Source organism: Apodemus sylvaticus, chromosome 5, assembly GCF_947179515.1.
Source record: "Apodemus sylvaticus chromosome 5, mApoSyl1.1, whole genome shotgun sequence".
NCBI lineage: Eukaryota > Metazoa > Chordata > Mammalia > Rodentia > Muridae > Apodemus > Apodemus sylvaticus.
In genome coordinates, this window is record NC_067476.1 from 45,600,988 (window position 1) to 45,615,800 (window position 14,813).

At 36.7% G+C, this 14,813-nt stretch overlaps 1 protein-coding gene across 6 annotated transcripts in view; it reads right to left on the reverse strand.

The window, feature by feature from the left end:
- Positions 1–14,813, reverse strand: part of LOC127685410 (sodium channel protein type 3 subunit alpha) — a 79,592-nt gene that overhangs the window by 25,590 nt on the left and 39,189 nt on the right. For all 6 annotated transcript variants that reach the window (XM_052182596.1, XM_052182594.1, XM_052182592.1 and 3 more), the window contains exons 15-17: positions 14,302–14,658; positions 11,919–12,389; positions 1,054–1,174 (exon numbers count right to left, since the gene is read on the reverse strand). In XM_052182596.1, coding sequence (XP_052038556.1) covers positions 1,054–1,174; positions 11,919–12,389; positions 14,302–14,658 — 949 coding nt within the window. The remainder of the gene's footprint in view (positions 1–1,053; positions 1,175–11,918; positions 12,390–14,301; positions 14,659–14,813) is intronic.

The window sequence follows — 14,813 nt, forward strand, 5'->3', positions numbered from 1 at the left end:
ACTCCAGCTCATTTGATAGGTAGCTGGCTGCTTTACTGCCCAGTTTTGTTTCAACACTCTCCTATATAATAGCTTATGCTTAAACTTATAGATTTAGAATTTATGGAATTTCCATACATTTGCTTGAGTTACAAAATGGTTTTTATTTTTCAATACAGGTTAGAATCACTTTGCCTTGAAGTCCCTAAGGAAAATAGAGTCCCTTTTCATTACACTGGTTTGGGAGCAAAGCCAGATATGCAAGTTGTTTATTCATATTCCCATGTGACCCTGGGTACTCACTCCCTTCTTTTCAGGCAAAGAAAACCCCACTGGCTCCCTAGGTGTCAGCCACTGTCAGCTTTCTCAAGCTAATTTATATTCAGCCTCGCTTCTTTTCTTAGTCACACCTATGACTCATCTTGCAGTCCGCGCCTCTTATTCTGCTCTCTTCTCCTCTGCCTCCTAGACATCATATGATTTCCAATTTCTGTCTAATCTGTTGCTCTCTCTCAGCTACTACTTGTCACATCAAATCCAACCGCAATGAATCAATAAATCTTTATTGCAAGATGAGCTGGTCACTAGGAGAACTGCATGGCAGCATGCCAACACTCCACAGCACAGGGCCATTTCCAAACACAGCACAAATTAGACAAATTTGGAACTGGTGGGGGTGGGGAATGGGTATAATTACTGTAGCTTGTATAAATCCAGTTACCCTACTTCCTGTGCATTTTGAAGGAACTGTCATGTCAATGATGTGACAGGCCAGAATGATGTGCATCTCAAATGTTATTACATTCTGGAGGATAAGGGCAATAAGTACAAAGCAGAAGAAACAACAAAAACAACATATGGCGCTTAGCACACTTTCATTTGTTCAGACGCAGGGTCGGCTGTAGTTCAATCTGGAAATTTTAAGATCAGAAGCAACTTAACACATACAGGGTGGATGAAACAGGGCAAACGAAATGAACATGTCCTTGCTATTTCTTTTATATGTCTCTTTTGAATGAGGTTTATTCAGATTCTGTAGGGATGAATCATTTCAACACATTAGAGTTTCTTTACCTTCAGTAAAGCAAGCTTCTGGCTTAAGGTCCTCCTCAGGTTCAATTTCTGCTTGTTCACCTTCTCGGGGTGGAGCAACATCAACTGTGCTTCCTTCAGAAGAGCTGGTTGCATTTAATTTCTGGAAACAAAGCCCATGTCAAAGAAGTGAATCTCTCCCCTTCTTTACTCAAGTGATGAGGAAACACTCTGTCACGTGTGAAAAAATGGCAGTAAGCATGACTGCTTTAATTCTACTGATGGCCATACACTAGTAACATGAACAAGGTCTACTCTTTAGACAGAAAGGACAGTGGTTACTGTGGATACTTAGAAAGACAGACAAACTTGCTTTAGAATCTTCATTTGCACACTAATTCTATGTGAAAACATCTATGAATACTCCAGACACATCAAAAGGGTCTCATAAAGTTCAGGATGCTCTTATCTAATAATTATTCTTTTAATTAAATGCATCAAATCAGATCACAACTTCCACCTCTTCAGATGGAATTTTTCAGAAGGCAAAGAACACTGTCAGTTGCTTCTAAGCACTGTCCTGTTTCTGTAATTTTAGCAAGGCAGGGCTACAGGTTAACATCAATCACATTCATCATGGCTCAGCTTTGAGCTATATTTTTCTCTAGCTTACATAATTTTCTCCTTATTTTACTAGAAGAAAATGATGGATTACCCCCTCTCATTCTTTTTTGAACATCATAAATGAATTCAATACTTGCAAAGACTTCTAAATGAAATGGAAATTTCTCCATAAATGACATTGTCTGGAATTTTTATTAGGAGTTCATTCTCAATGCAATGTATGATCAGGCTGCAAATTTTTCCTTTAAATAAATCATTGTGACATGGTGTATGACAAGAATAGCCCCCTTAATGTTGCCAGAATCAATATCTAATAAATTTTCTAGGATCATGTGGAAAGACATCATGGATATGCAGTGTTTTATGGAAACTGAGGCAAAGACATGACATATAACAAGGTTCGGGGAAAGTAAAGCTTTTGTGACAGAAGAACACCTCAAGGACAGACCAAGGGCTTCAAAGCCATGTTAATTTCAGCAGCCAAGTGTTAGGGTCACACTGTCCTAGCTTTTGGAAAGAGTGGATGTGCTATTCTAAAAAGACCTAAATGCTTTCCTAAACAGAAGTTCTATTCAGAGAAATTTGGCTCATAATTCCTGACTTACCTTAAATCTCAGTGCTGATACGGTTTTAATATTTTTGGAACATGAACTGAAATCGAAGAGTAATTTTAGGATAGTGATTGTTTCCTGTGTGGTTATTTTGAGTTGATCATGCCAGACTAAATATTTAATAAAATATATAGTTATGTGTACTAATATATGTTTAATATAATCATCTCTTTTAGTGAAGCTATTTGATCATTTTGAGCTGATGGGTCTTAGGATTGTCATACAATATGAACTTTTACCTCAAAACCCTTTACATTGGGAAATGTGAGAAAGCTGAGACAGACTTTCTTCTCCCAAACTTTGGAGGTTCTCTCAGATAGGCTATTTTTATTCTTAAAAATGGAAAAGCCCAGGAAAGCTTCGACTGAGTAAAGTTGTAGCAGCTTCTGTGGTAACTCAGGGCATACTGGGTGATAGGTCCCAGCACTCAGCCTCACCTGTGGCTGGCGGGGTGAATGCTATGGATTTTGGTGAGTGGGCATGGTTATGCCACAGCAGAAATATCACTGATAAGAAACCAAAGTATTCAGAGATTAGTCATAAAAGAGGTTCGTGTTCATCTTCATCCTCTTGGGAAGCTATGCCCAATAATGTCTTCTGGGCATGGTCATAATCTACCTTCTCCATGAGTTCTATTTTACATGACTGCCTCCATCAAATGCTACCATCTGTTTAGCTTTTGCTACACTTGTTGCCTTTGGCCAAATATACTCATTTATACAGGTGTGTGCATGTTTATATATAGAAGAATGAACAGATATACATGTATACGTATACAAACATATACATATACATACATACCAAATACACAGTACACATACATATTATGTATGAAAATGTCAACTACATAACAAAATAGGGAGTAGACATTAAATCTTCATCTTGTTTTCATGAAGGGTGAATAGATGAATGTATTTTTATGTTACTCTTATAGAGAGAATTATAATGTTTAGATAATTTCATCTCTACTTTTTGATAAATTATGTGAATACATTGATTTGAAAAAAGTCTAGCAATATTAGAAAATATTTTTAATGAATATAAGTGCTTTAATATTAGAAACATATACTTACAAATGATTTTCTATAATACCAGACATTCAATAAAGAAGACTGAGGGGAGAATATTGCCATTTTTTAAATATACATGCATGTGTGCTTTCTCATGTGAATATTTTTAGAAAATATACTTACCCTCCAGTCCCATTAACTAATGGTATTATGTTTAGTTTTCAATCAAATTATCTTACCAATGCTATGCTGATATCTTATACTTAAATACAAATACTTATTTAACATACTTCTTCATAGTACAATTAATACTAGCTATTAATCTGGATGGCTAATTTTCCCAGTGTGGACCACTGGATGTAATTTTGCTATTGTGCTGCCATAAGATGATAAATGTACAGCTATAGCTAACACATTTGGATGTCATAATATCCATATCCAGTTGGCTCTGGAGATAATACATATACATCTTAAATAGAGAGGAAAATGTTTTATACCCCCGCCCCCATCTACCCAGGGCTCTGATATTTAGCATGTCTTAACAATAGGTGGGGAAAAGACCTTGTCTTTTTAGTCTTGTCTAAAGGGTAGAACCTGCTTATATGGAGAACAATTTTGCAGCCATCCAAGAGGTTTTCTGGTTATTAAGCATTTTAAACTTCAGCCATGGGAAGTTTCCCAATGAATGTTCAGAGGGCTTCTTATAAGTCCTTAGGACTTTCATGAACCAAAAGCTGAAAGATGGTATACTAGTTTCTGTCTTATAAGTGTTTTACAGGAGGCTTCTCCTCTCTGAGGGTTTAGAGTGAGCTTCCACAAATCAGAGCTCTCGTCCTACTGAGTTCTCTTTGGTGAGCAAGGCCACAACACTGTTTGTAACCCTCATGCCATAATTTGGTCATAGGAAAGTATGAATATTTTATCCTATGAAACTGAAAATCTTGTATAAACTATGTAAAGACATCATTTGACATAACAGCCATTTTACTAACATTAGTAAATGAAACCATGAGTTGAGTTCAGACTAAGTGACATAAACTGCCCAATATACTACCTGATATTCATGAGTCACTGGATACATGAAGAAATTCATATCTGCATTTTCAAATCACTATTTTACTTTCTAGAAAAATAAGCACTTACATTCTAGACATTGTTATAAGAACAATCTATACTAATTATATACATTGTTATACTACAAATAACTACATACTAAACATTATGGAATTCATACTGTAGCAGAGGGTAAAATTCTTATCACTATGCTAAAATGATTACCAGATTAATCGAAAAGCATATGACTTATTTAAAAGCAGTGACTGATGATAAACACAATTGAAAAACTTACTTTCATTTATATTGCCAGAGTTGTGATACTACAATGATATCAAAAGAGCAAAGAAACCAGAAATGAAATTTTCCATATTAAATTACATAAATACACTAAGTAACCAAAGTTAATGTTTGTTCTGAGGTAGTTAGAACAAATAAACAGATCTGGGAATATAGGCATAACAGCAGAAGGCTTCCAGATAAAACCACATAGTACAAGTTCTGTCTTGTTTCCTTGTACTGTTTTCTCCTTAGCCTGTCCAATACTACATGGCCCTTAAAAGTTAGAGTCTTCCATCCCTTGTAGAGACTGCTCAGTCTACAGAAGGATGATAGCTTATGCTCTATGAATGCACGCCGGAAGCAGGATTTAAGATGCAACATTCTCCAGGCCGAACTCAGCCATAGAACACATGCCTGGCTATAGCAGAAGCCTGGCGCAATGCTGTGGAAGTGCTTGCAGATCCAAGAACCATGCTCTCAAACATGGTACCTGATTATGATGCTTTCAAGGTCAGCTGCAACTACCACTCACTCAGAGGAATGGGTTATCTCAACAGAGGAATAACAGAATTAGCAACCAAACAGGCCATGAGGACATTTCCCCCCCAGATCACGTGACCTTATAGAGAAATTCCTCTCTAGAGCAAGAGCATGAAGGATAGTGCTCTTGACATTTTGTCCAATTAAATAATAGAATTTAACTTTCAGAGATGGAAGAGAATGTTAGCAACTGGCCTACTTCCACTGAAATGCGCTCACATTTCATTCGTGTTTCAATCAGTGCTCACATTGTTTGACTCTTACAAACTGCTATATGGTTCAAGAGACAAATAAAAGATTCAGCCATTACAGATTGCCTCAAAAAATCGAGCCATTACTCCTGAGAATTTCTCGATTTTGTCATACAGGTAGACAAAGTCTTTTTAGGGCCTTGGTGTGATAACTTGGATATGAAAATTCATACCCTTGTTAAAACATCTTACAAGAACAACAAACAACCGTACACTGGGGCCATTTGTTGCTTGTCCAAGTTGAGAAGTGACTAAAACCAATAACTCACTTGCCAACCTCTTACTGAGTGGTTAAAAATTATAAATTGTCACCATCTGGTTTCTCCTTGACAGATGTTAAATGTACAATACCCTCAGTGCTCCTTTTATGTAAAAATAGCCATATTTATAAAAGCATAGTATGTAAAATGGAAAAGTAATTATGTGTAGGTGAAGAGTAAGGCAAAGGGCATTAAGAAAGCAGGAGAGAAAGACCACTTATCCTGAGAAGGGAGACAAACATTGCCATTAGAACAAGACTTAATGGGGGTTTCCTCCACAGAAGAACACCAAGACAGTTCTTTAAAGGTCAAGATGGATTAAAGTGGCTATTTACATACCCATCTCTGCCTCTTGAAATGTTAGTTGAAAGACACAGTCAAGAAATCAAAAGCTAAAGTCATTTCCCATCATTCATCAATTTCTGAAAACAACACAGTGCATTTTCCAGTAGGTTGTAGGCTCAAGAACTCAAACAACTAGTCTTTAAATTTTTCATAAAAGCTTCAGAAATGAGTCTCCCTGCAAGGAAAGTGATGAGACCGACAACTTCCCAATACTATTTTATTCTATTCAGCTAAATCAACAGCAACAGTGTTTTTTCACTCGTTAAAAAATATCTTTGAATTGGTAGGACTCAACAATTAAGTCTCAATGCATCTATAGAAGAATGCATGTATAAATTAAACTCATAGACAAATGTAAGTTTAGATTTTAGCCTGTCAAAAACCCAACGTTTAGCAATGTTTGATTTCTGGTTAGTTTTTCCCCTAAAACTTGCACTTTGGCCGAAGTCAATAAGCCATGGCACCAACAGGAGACAGTCAAGTCCCTAGAGTAAAGACTCAGCTAACTCAGAGGATCACAGTATTTTCAGGAGAGGACTCTGCTCCTCAGAAAACTGTAACCAAACCATCAAAACCAGGAAATATTCCAAGTGTCATTTTTTTGCACACTCAGTCTAAGGTAGAACAATCAGGCAGAAATGAACATTCACAGGGAAATACCAAGTCAAAAGCAATTAAAATCAAACAAACAAAAACCAAAAGCAAGTACATTAGGGCAATGATTTAGTGTGCCACGTGTGTCACATGGCATATGTTTACAGCATGGAGTCATCCTTTGGACTACTTTACACTGATCATCATGGTTTTTTTTTTTTTTTTTCAGACACTTGACTGAAAGGTTCTCCTAAATGTTCAGAGATACCGGGTACTCAAATGCATATTCAGACTAATACCTGGCTTCATCAAGATCTCACAACTCTCCTGTTGCTTTTTATAGAGCCTCTCTGAAAGCATGAAAGCAAACATTTCCATCTGGAGCACGGGAACTGGTTCATTTGAAAGTGATATTCATTGATCTGAATATAATGGCTTGAAAATGGCAGTACTATCACACACACACACACACACACACACACACACACACACACACACCACTGCACTTGTGCACATGTACACACAAACACAAATCTCTTGAGGCTTATTTTGGTGGCACAGTTTACATATAAGGGCTGAATCATCAATAACAAAAAAAGCTATGGTCTTATTTTAATGAAATCAAAACAGAAAGTTAAAATATGCATGCTCTCTTAAGTCTTTGATTATATCGAATTGTAAGCATTTCTAGTGTGTTTTTGTGGTAAATCTTATCGGGCATGCAATTATTTCTGTTTTAATAACTAAAAGGCTAATGTGGAAAGCCCATCCGCAGAATTGACCATGATGTTGGGACTGCCCGTCTTGCCTGACCATGCTGGGATGTGTCACACGCTTCAGCAGAGAGGAGCTGGGCCAGCCTCACACTTCCTTACCACAGCAAGGGAAGGAACAGAGCGGCAGAGCATGCAGGCCAGTCAAAATTCACTTAGGAAGTGACTGTACAAGCACAACTTGCTTGGGTAACCTGGGTAAAAGTGGTGACTTGAGCCTCTGGCTGCTTAAAAAACACCAGAGCGGCATTCTTGATGGCGCCAGCTTGGTCTCACCCCTGTGAGAAGTAAGAATGGTCAGAAGTGAAGGTCATAGTAGGCTATTGCTAGGCTGAATTTGGAATTCTGCTAAGAACATGGTCATTGAAATCACTTATCCTAAATATTTCCTTAGGGAAGATAAGCCAGTAAACTTCTAAACATTAAATGAGAACGATGTATAGTTATCATGACTATGTGAACATTAAAACCATAAAAAACAGAACAGTACATTAGAGAATGCTACACTATTTGCAGAAATTCGAGTTGTCCTAAATTAAAAGTGTAAGTATTTTGAAATTCATGTCTTCAATTTTTCATGCAAAACTTTGAGTTTTTTCCATACCAGTCTGTTTATATAAGTGGCATATACATACACACATAATGAACACATTTATGAAGGACACTTTAGGTCATGTATATAATACTAGAGTTCACACATATATCAGGGATTTTTTTTTATCTCTGGCATCAGTTGCTAGTCATATTTTATTACAGAAATGAGTGGAAATAACTGGAGTATCTCGGGTTTTCAAATCATCTAATCTGATTGGTTTACTACCTAATGTAAAGGAAGACCATGTATACAATTTAGAAATGGTTTTTAGTTTTAAGTATAAGTGTAATAAAACTCTGTTGTGTTCAGCCTAATGACTGCTTACTCTGTGAGCAAACCCAAATAATATCACATGCTCTCCAAACTAGAACTCAATGCTTTATTTACTTCAGCCATTGTCCAGAAACTAGCAAAAAATACAAATGAAAATCTCACTTGTGTGTGTGTGTGTGTGTGTGTGTATTTGTGTGTGTGTGTGTGTGTGTGTGTCTGTGCATGGTGGTGCATATGTGAAGTATACTTAGATGGAATTTAGCTAAGTTTGTCCTGTAATGTTAGAGTATACTAATAATTGCTATTATTTTTTAAAGTTCTGTTATGTGATGTCTCTGAGCATATATGAGAATTTTCCTATTGCTTTTGGATAAGTTTTTGTGGTATTAAATATATCATCCCAGATAAAATTTAATGTTAAATAAATGAAAAAATTATTGTTTATTAAATATGAACATGATGTCAAAAAACATACATAATAATGTTTTGATTATTCTTTGAGAATTCAATACATTGAATTTTGACCCTATTCCTTCCCCTACCCCAGATACTCCCTCACCTCCAAACCACCCATCTTCATAACTATATATATAATTAATATTCTATATATGAGCATTCTTTTCTGTACTTATGGATGTGAGTCATGCAGTGCCTTTGGAATCCAGAGCAGTGTCAGATCCCTTGTAACTAAATTTACAGATGTTAATTATCACATGGGTGCTGGGAAAGAAAACTAGGTCTTCTGCAAGAGCAGCAGGTGCTCTTAATTTCTGAGGCATCTCATCAGCCCCATAGCACAAGCAATATCTAATATTGCCTTTGATGGTCATTTCAACCATTTTATGTGATTTTATATATATATATATGCTTACTTTGATGATGTTCCTACTAACATTTATATTTTAAAAATGTCAGTAACTTCTGATATTGGATTTCATCTATTCAAAATTAAGTTGAAAGGGTATAGAATTATAGAAATTACCCAATAATAATTTTTTGTTAGGGAAACAAATGTTTTCTAGGAATTGATGATGAATGACAAATTTCATCTTTCTTTCTTTTTCTTTTCTTTTTCTTTTTGTTTTTGTTTTTGGTTTTTTGTTTTGTTTTGTTTTTGGTTTTTCAAGACTGACTTTCTCTGTGTAGCCCTGGCTGTTCTGGAACTCACTCTGTAGACCAGGCTGGCCTCGAACTCAGAAATCTTCCTGCCTCTGACAAATTGCATCTTAATATTCCAAGTTTATAAAATATCTGTGAATCTTAAGTTGGCTTTGAAATATATTAAAAGAGATTTTTAGCAGACACAAATGGGGGTATTTATTCTTCCTAAGTTCACTGTCATCAGTCTCTGTTACTAATGCAATAGGAGTTCCTTTGCTTTGTCGTTTCTGTCTTTTCTTGACCTTACACCAGTCAGGCAATTCTGGCCTTAGCTTTACCCCATTTTTGCCTTATAATTATTTTTGACCTCTCCTATTTTCAGGGAACCAAATAATTTTAAGTCTTGCATTATTTAGTCTACTTTTAGCTCTGACCTCTGACTCTGACCAACACTGTTATTTTCAACCCAACCATCCCTTGTAATCCACAGAGGATCAGTTCCAGGACTCTACAAAAAGCCAAACCAACAGATGTACAAGTCCTGTATATAAACAGGCCTAGTATATAAATGTTATCATAGTACATGCATTAACTTACACAGTACTCTCATATCTAGATTATCTATAGTACAAAATTCAATGTAAATAATTATTACCCTTCATTCTTTTAGGGAACAATGAGAACACAATATGTGTCTATTCAGTAGGCATGTTTTTTATGTGATGTTTTTGATCAGAGTTTGACTAAACCCAGGTATGCAGAATCTATGGGTATGATGTGCAAAGCTTAAATCCCACAACTAACCCTTTCCATACAAACCTGGTGACCTCTCTCAGAAGACTGTATCAGACAGCAGAAATGCCACTTAGCTGGTTCCTTGGATTCTTGAGGTCTGTTGAACTGCCAGTTACTCTTGGTTCTCTATTATTTTAGCCCAGAATTTCAACATCTCATTGCTATAACAATGTGTTAAGTTAATTTCCATTATCTCTCGGTCTAATGTCCTTTGCTCTTTAATAACAAATGTTCCTGAGATGCCCCTTTCTAATTGCTTCCATTTCAGAGCACTCCTCATGACCAGTTGCAATCTCTGACGTCCTCTGAAAGGCTGCAGTCTGCAGCTTCCAGACACACCAACACATCCTTTCCATTGTCTCCCACTCTCCACTTACCTTAGCAATAGGAGCTCGTTATCAATCCCGGCTCTCTCTTTGTAGAACAGTATCTTTTCACCTTTTACTATGTGACCCAAATAGGAGGCCTATTTCAATCTTCTCTCATTTAACCTCCCTTCCCATTCTTAAATGCCTAAGTATTTAACACAGGCCTGTATGATGAATTAAAATGACTTTTAGAGCTTGTTGGGAACCACATAATAAATACTATCTTTGACCAAACAGGACAAAGTAACCAGTGAATTCCTGCTAGTCCTTTAGTGTTTTCTTTTAAGTCAATCCAGGTGATAGAAAATAAAGCCAGAACTGAATCTTAGTTACCAGGGCGAGCAATGGAAATTAGATGATGCACAATTTGTGTGCAACTCTGAAAATAAACATTGCTACTTCATTTTGTTCTTATTTTTTAGTTTTAAAACATATTCTAAAATTTTGAAAAAATCGGACCACCATGAGTTGTGGTGCCATAAACTTCTAATAAGCATTTTTAGAGCAAATTATCTTGGTATAACTGTTTTTTTGAAAGCTCCAAGAGAATTCACAAAATGAAACATCATTGGTCTAATTCCTAGGGTGTTGATGCTATCTCCTCCAGCTAAAGATCTTTTATAATACCATCTGTGCTAGATTAACTTCCAGCTGTTACATCCAAAGGCCATAAATAAATAATAATAAAATATTTTAATTGAAGTAACACCACTAAGCTATTGTCATTAGACCCAATGAACTCAAATCATAGCATATGAAAATTTTCCTTTTTTCATTCTATCAGCTACTTATATGAGAGTAAATTTCCCATCTATAGATGCAAGATAATCTTCAAATGTTATTCCTCTGTATTTTCAAGGTAACATAGAACATGCCATAGGTTTGCTCATCTTTAATAGGAAAAAATATCAGTATGGCTTGACCCTTCCTAGTAAACAAAGTACTTTCATCGATAATATACTCTCTTATGGTAAGTGAAATACTTAAGTGTGAATAAAGACCACATAAATTTTTCACAATGATGGCGCACCACCATTAAAATATAGTTCATTGAGTTTTCTAAAATGAATAACTACTAAGAGAAAAATGTGCTAAATAGTATCTCTTTTGTTTAGGGTTACATTTCAAATCAGGCTTTCAAGTTATCAAGAAAATAAACATTTTAATCGCTGAAATTGTGATTTCTCGTGGAAAGCTATAATTAAATGAACTTACCTATTTCTCATGATGTTCCAATATTATCGCACGATATTAATTTGTTTGGGGGTATGGAGTTGTGTACTAAAGGACCTCATGCATGCTAAGTATCCCCCTTGAGCTACACACCCAACCCATTAATTTCTGTTCATAAAGCACCTATAGGCAAAAACAGAGCAGCTGTACTGCATTGATAATGCAAAAAGTGGCAGCCCAAACTGAAAAGCATGCTTACCTCCTTGCTTTCTTCCAGTTCTGACTCACTGCTGAACTCTTCCGTGTTTAAATTTTCAAAGTCAGACTCTCCCACAGCAATGGGTACAGTCACAGTGAGGCTGGGGTTGTTGATGAATGACATGTAGTCATTTTCATCGATTACGTATTTCTCCACACTACTTCCGGTACCCACACCACTGGTGGTTCCATTACCATCTTTAAGGTAGTTAAGCTCTTTGCTTATTTCAACGCCCGTGTTATTGGACATACAGCTATCTATTTTGTTGCCTTCGTGGATTTCTATCACTTTGGGCTTTCTAAAAAAGGCTTTTCGGAAGCACTCCCGTATCTTATCTTTCACGTAATCAATCCCCTTCTGCATCCTTCCCACTGCGATCTGGAGGTTGTTCATTTCGTTATCATCGTCCGTAGCAGCAAGGTTGTCTGAACTAAAGGAACTCAACAGTAAGGCCAGAAAGAGGTTCAGAACCTAAAGATAAAAGAGTAAAAGGGTCTTGTTCAAACTGACGCATGGGTAAGAATAGTAAGTGGGTAGACAAGAAGTTCAGATCTTCGCTACAGTGGTTTTTTTGAAATGCTTTCGAATGATTAGTGTACACTAAGCTCCACACTAAAATCACACAATATTGGAAGGGCATGATCATTTCTACCTGTGGTCCAGGGGAATAGCCCCTCTCCGCTGCGAATAGCAGGGAAGAAAGAAACAACTAAATCAAGTCTACCCAGACTCACCAGTGAGAAGACATAAATCCCACTTTCAGTGGCTTTTGCCACGCCCACAAAAAATAGTATTTTCATTTTCATTGTCCAGATTGTCCATGGAGTATCTAGCTTCATGTATACAAATAATCAATTTATCTAATAATCTGCTAATTTGTACAAAACTAATATGTAGTAGAAACATAGATTTCTTTGGTCCAGTGACTACAAACTGTAATAGCAGAGGTAGCAAATTGCATAAGAGTTAATGTATTTCCCATCAAGAATGCTTAATGTTTGGGTGTTCAAATAGGGTAGGAAATGGAGAAAATTCTAAAACGTTCTAAAGTTCAGCTCCTCTACTCAGATTTGTGGAGTGTCATTGTGACTCACAGCAGTGGATACCTGATGGTCTGTGGCTATTACAGGGATAACTCATATTGACTCATGTAAAAGGATATTTACGCACAGGGATATTTTTAGCCTAAAATGTAATTACTGAGTTTCCTCAAGTAGGAGGACAAATCCAAACTGGAGTCTCTGGATTGTTTTCTATTTAAACATCATATTTTGTTCCGAATCTAGGGATATCTAATTTTCTACTTTAAGAAAATAACATGTATGCCCCGTTATCATTCTTTTGAGTATTGTTTGAAGTGTACCCCTCAAAAGGAAGACCTTATATGACTATATTGGTACTTTACTGATATGATTCAGGAATTTAAGTATGAAAACACATACCTTTATATTAGGGCTTTTAAAATAGTTTACATTTGTTCGGACAATTTCATTCATGTATACAATACACACTGACCATGATGCCCACCCAACCCCGCACCTGCTACACCTACCCATCCCCCCTCTCCCCACAAATCTCTATTTTGCATTCAAATCTATTCCTTTTATCCAATGGGATTAACTGGAGCATTGGTGTTACCATAGCTTTTTGGAGTTAAGGAGGCTTAGCCATGGGGAAGCAGCTAAAGTCATTTTGTCCATCCACCTCTAGGGTCTCAGGAATGGCTTAAAGTACTTTAAATCTGCTCTCTGTGTCTCTCTATCTTCATCTCTGTCTCTGTCTCTCTCTCTGTGTTGTGTGCCTGTCTCTTTCTGTGTACGCTTGTATATACATACATATATGTATGTATGTATATAATTATTCATCCTACAGTGTTATTTCCTTTTAATGAATCAAATGCAGATAACATATTCTCTACAGTACGGTAATTATAAACCACAGCTAAAGTAGGATACTTTATTTCTTTAAAGTTTGTCCTTAGAGTTTGTGTCTGATCTACACCTTTAAGTAAAACATTGTGAATTATGAACATTGTAAAGGGTAGTTGTATTTTTAGGGTTTAAAGAGATTATCATATCAAAATAATATTAAGAAACAGTTCAGATAAGAAAGTACATTTTTGACATGAAAAAAGTAAACAGTATTTTCAACCCCAAACATGCTTTAAATGCACCTTTCATCCTCATATCTCCATAGCATGTATATTTTAACCCAGGGTCACAGATAGGGACCTCAGAGAATTTAAATACAGTGATTGTCTGTAGGTGGATTTGACACTCAGCTGCTGGCAGTAAAATTGGCAAGATATCTATTGCTTGAGCCACTGTATTTCCCAAGGCCCAAACTCATTCTTATTCACAAAAGATCCGCAGTACATACGTACCACAAGGTTCCCAATCACCATGACCAACATGAACACAATGAGGCACATGGTCTGGCCGGCGACCTCCATGCAGTCCCACATGGTCTCTATCCACTCTCCACACAGCACACGGAACACGATCAGGAAGGAGTGGAAGAAGTCGTGCATGTGCCAGCGCGGCAGCTTGCAGTCCTCGCTGATCTTGCAGACACACTCCTTGTAGCTCTTTCCAAACAGCTGCATGCCGACCACAGCAAATATGAAGACGATGATGGCCAACACCAGGGTCAGGTTGCCCAGTGCGCCCACCGAGTTGCCGATGATCTTAATGAGCATATTCAGTGTGGGCCAGGATTTTGCCAACTTGAAGACTCGCAGCTGTAACGAAGTAAAAGGAAATGTAGTACTCTTGGACGCTAGACCATTATTTGATGAGTCGATCATAGAGCAGATTGAAAACAAAGGGGTAAAATAATAGTAGGGTTGTAAATCAGGTTGTATCATTTAAACACATTTTTTTCTTTCTAAATCTC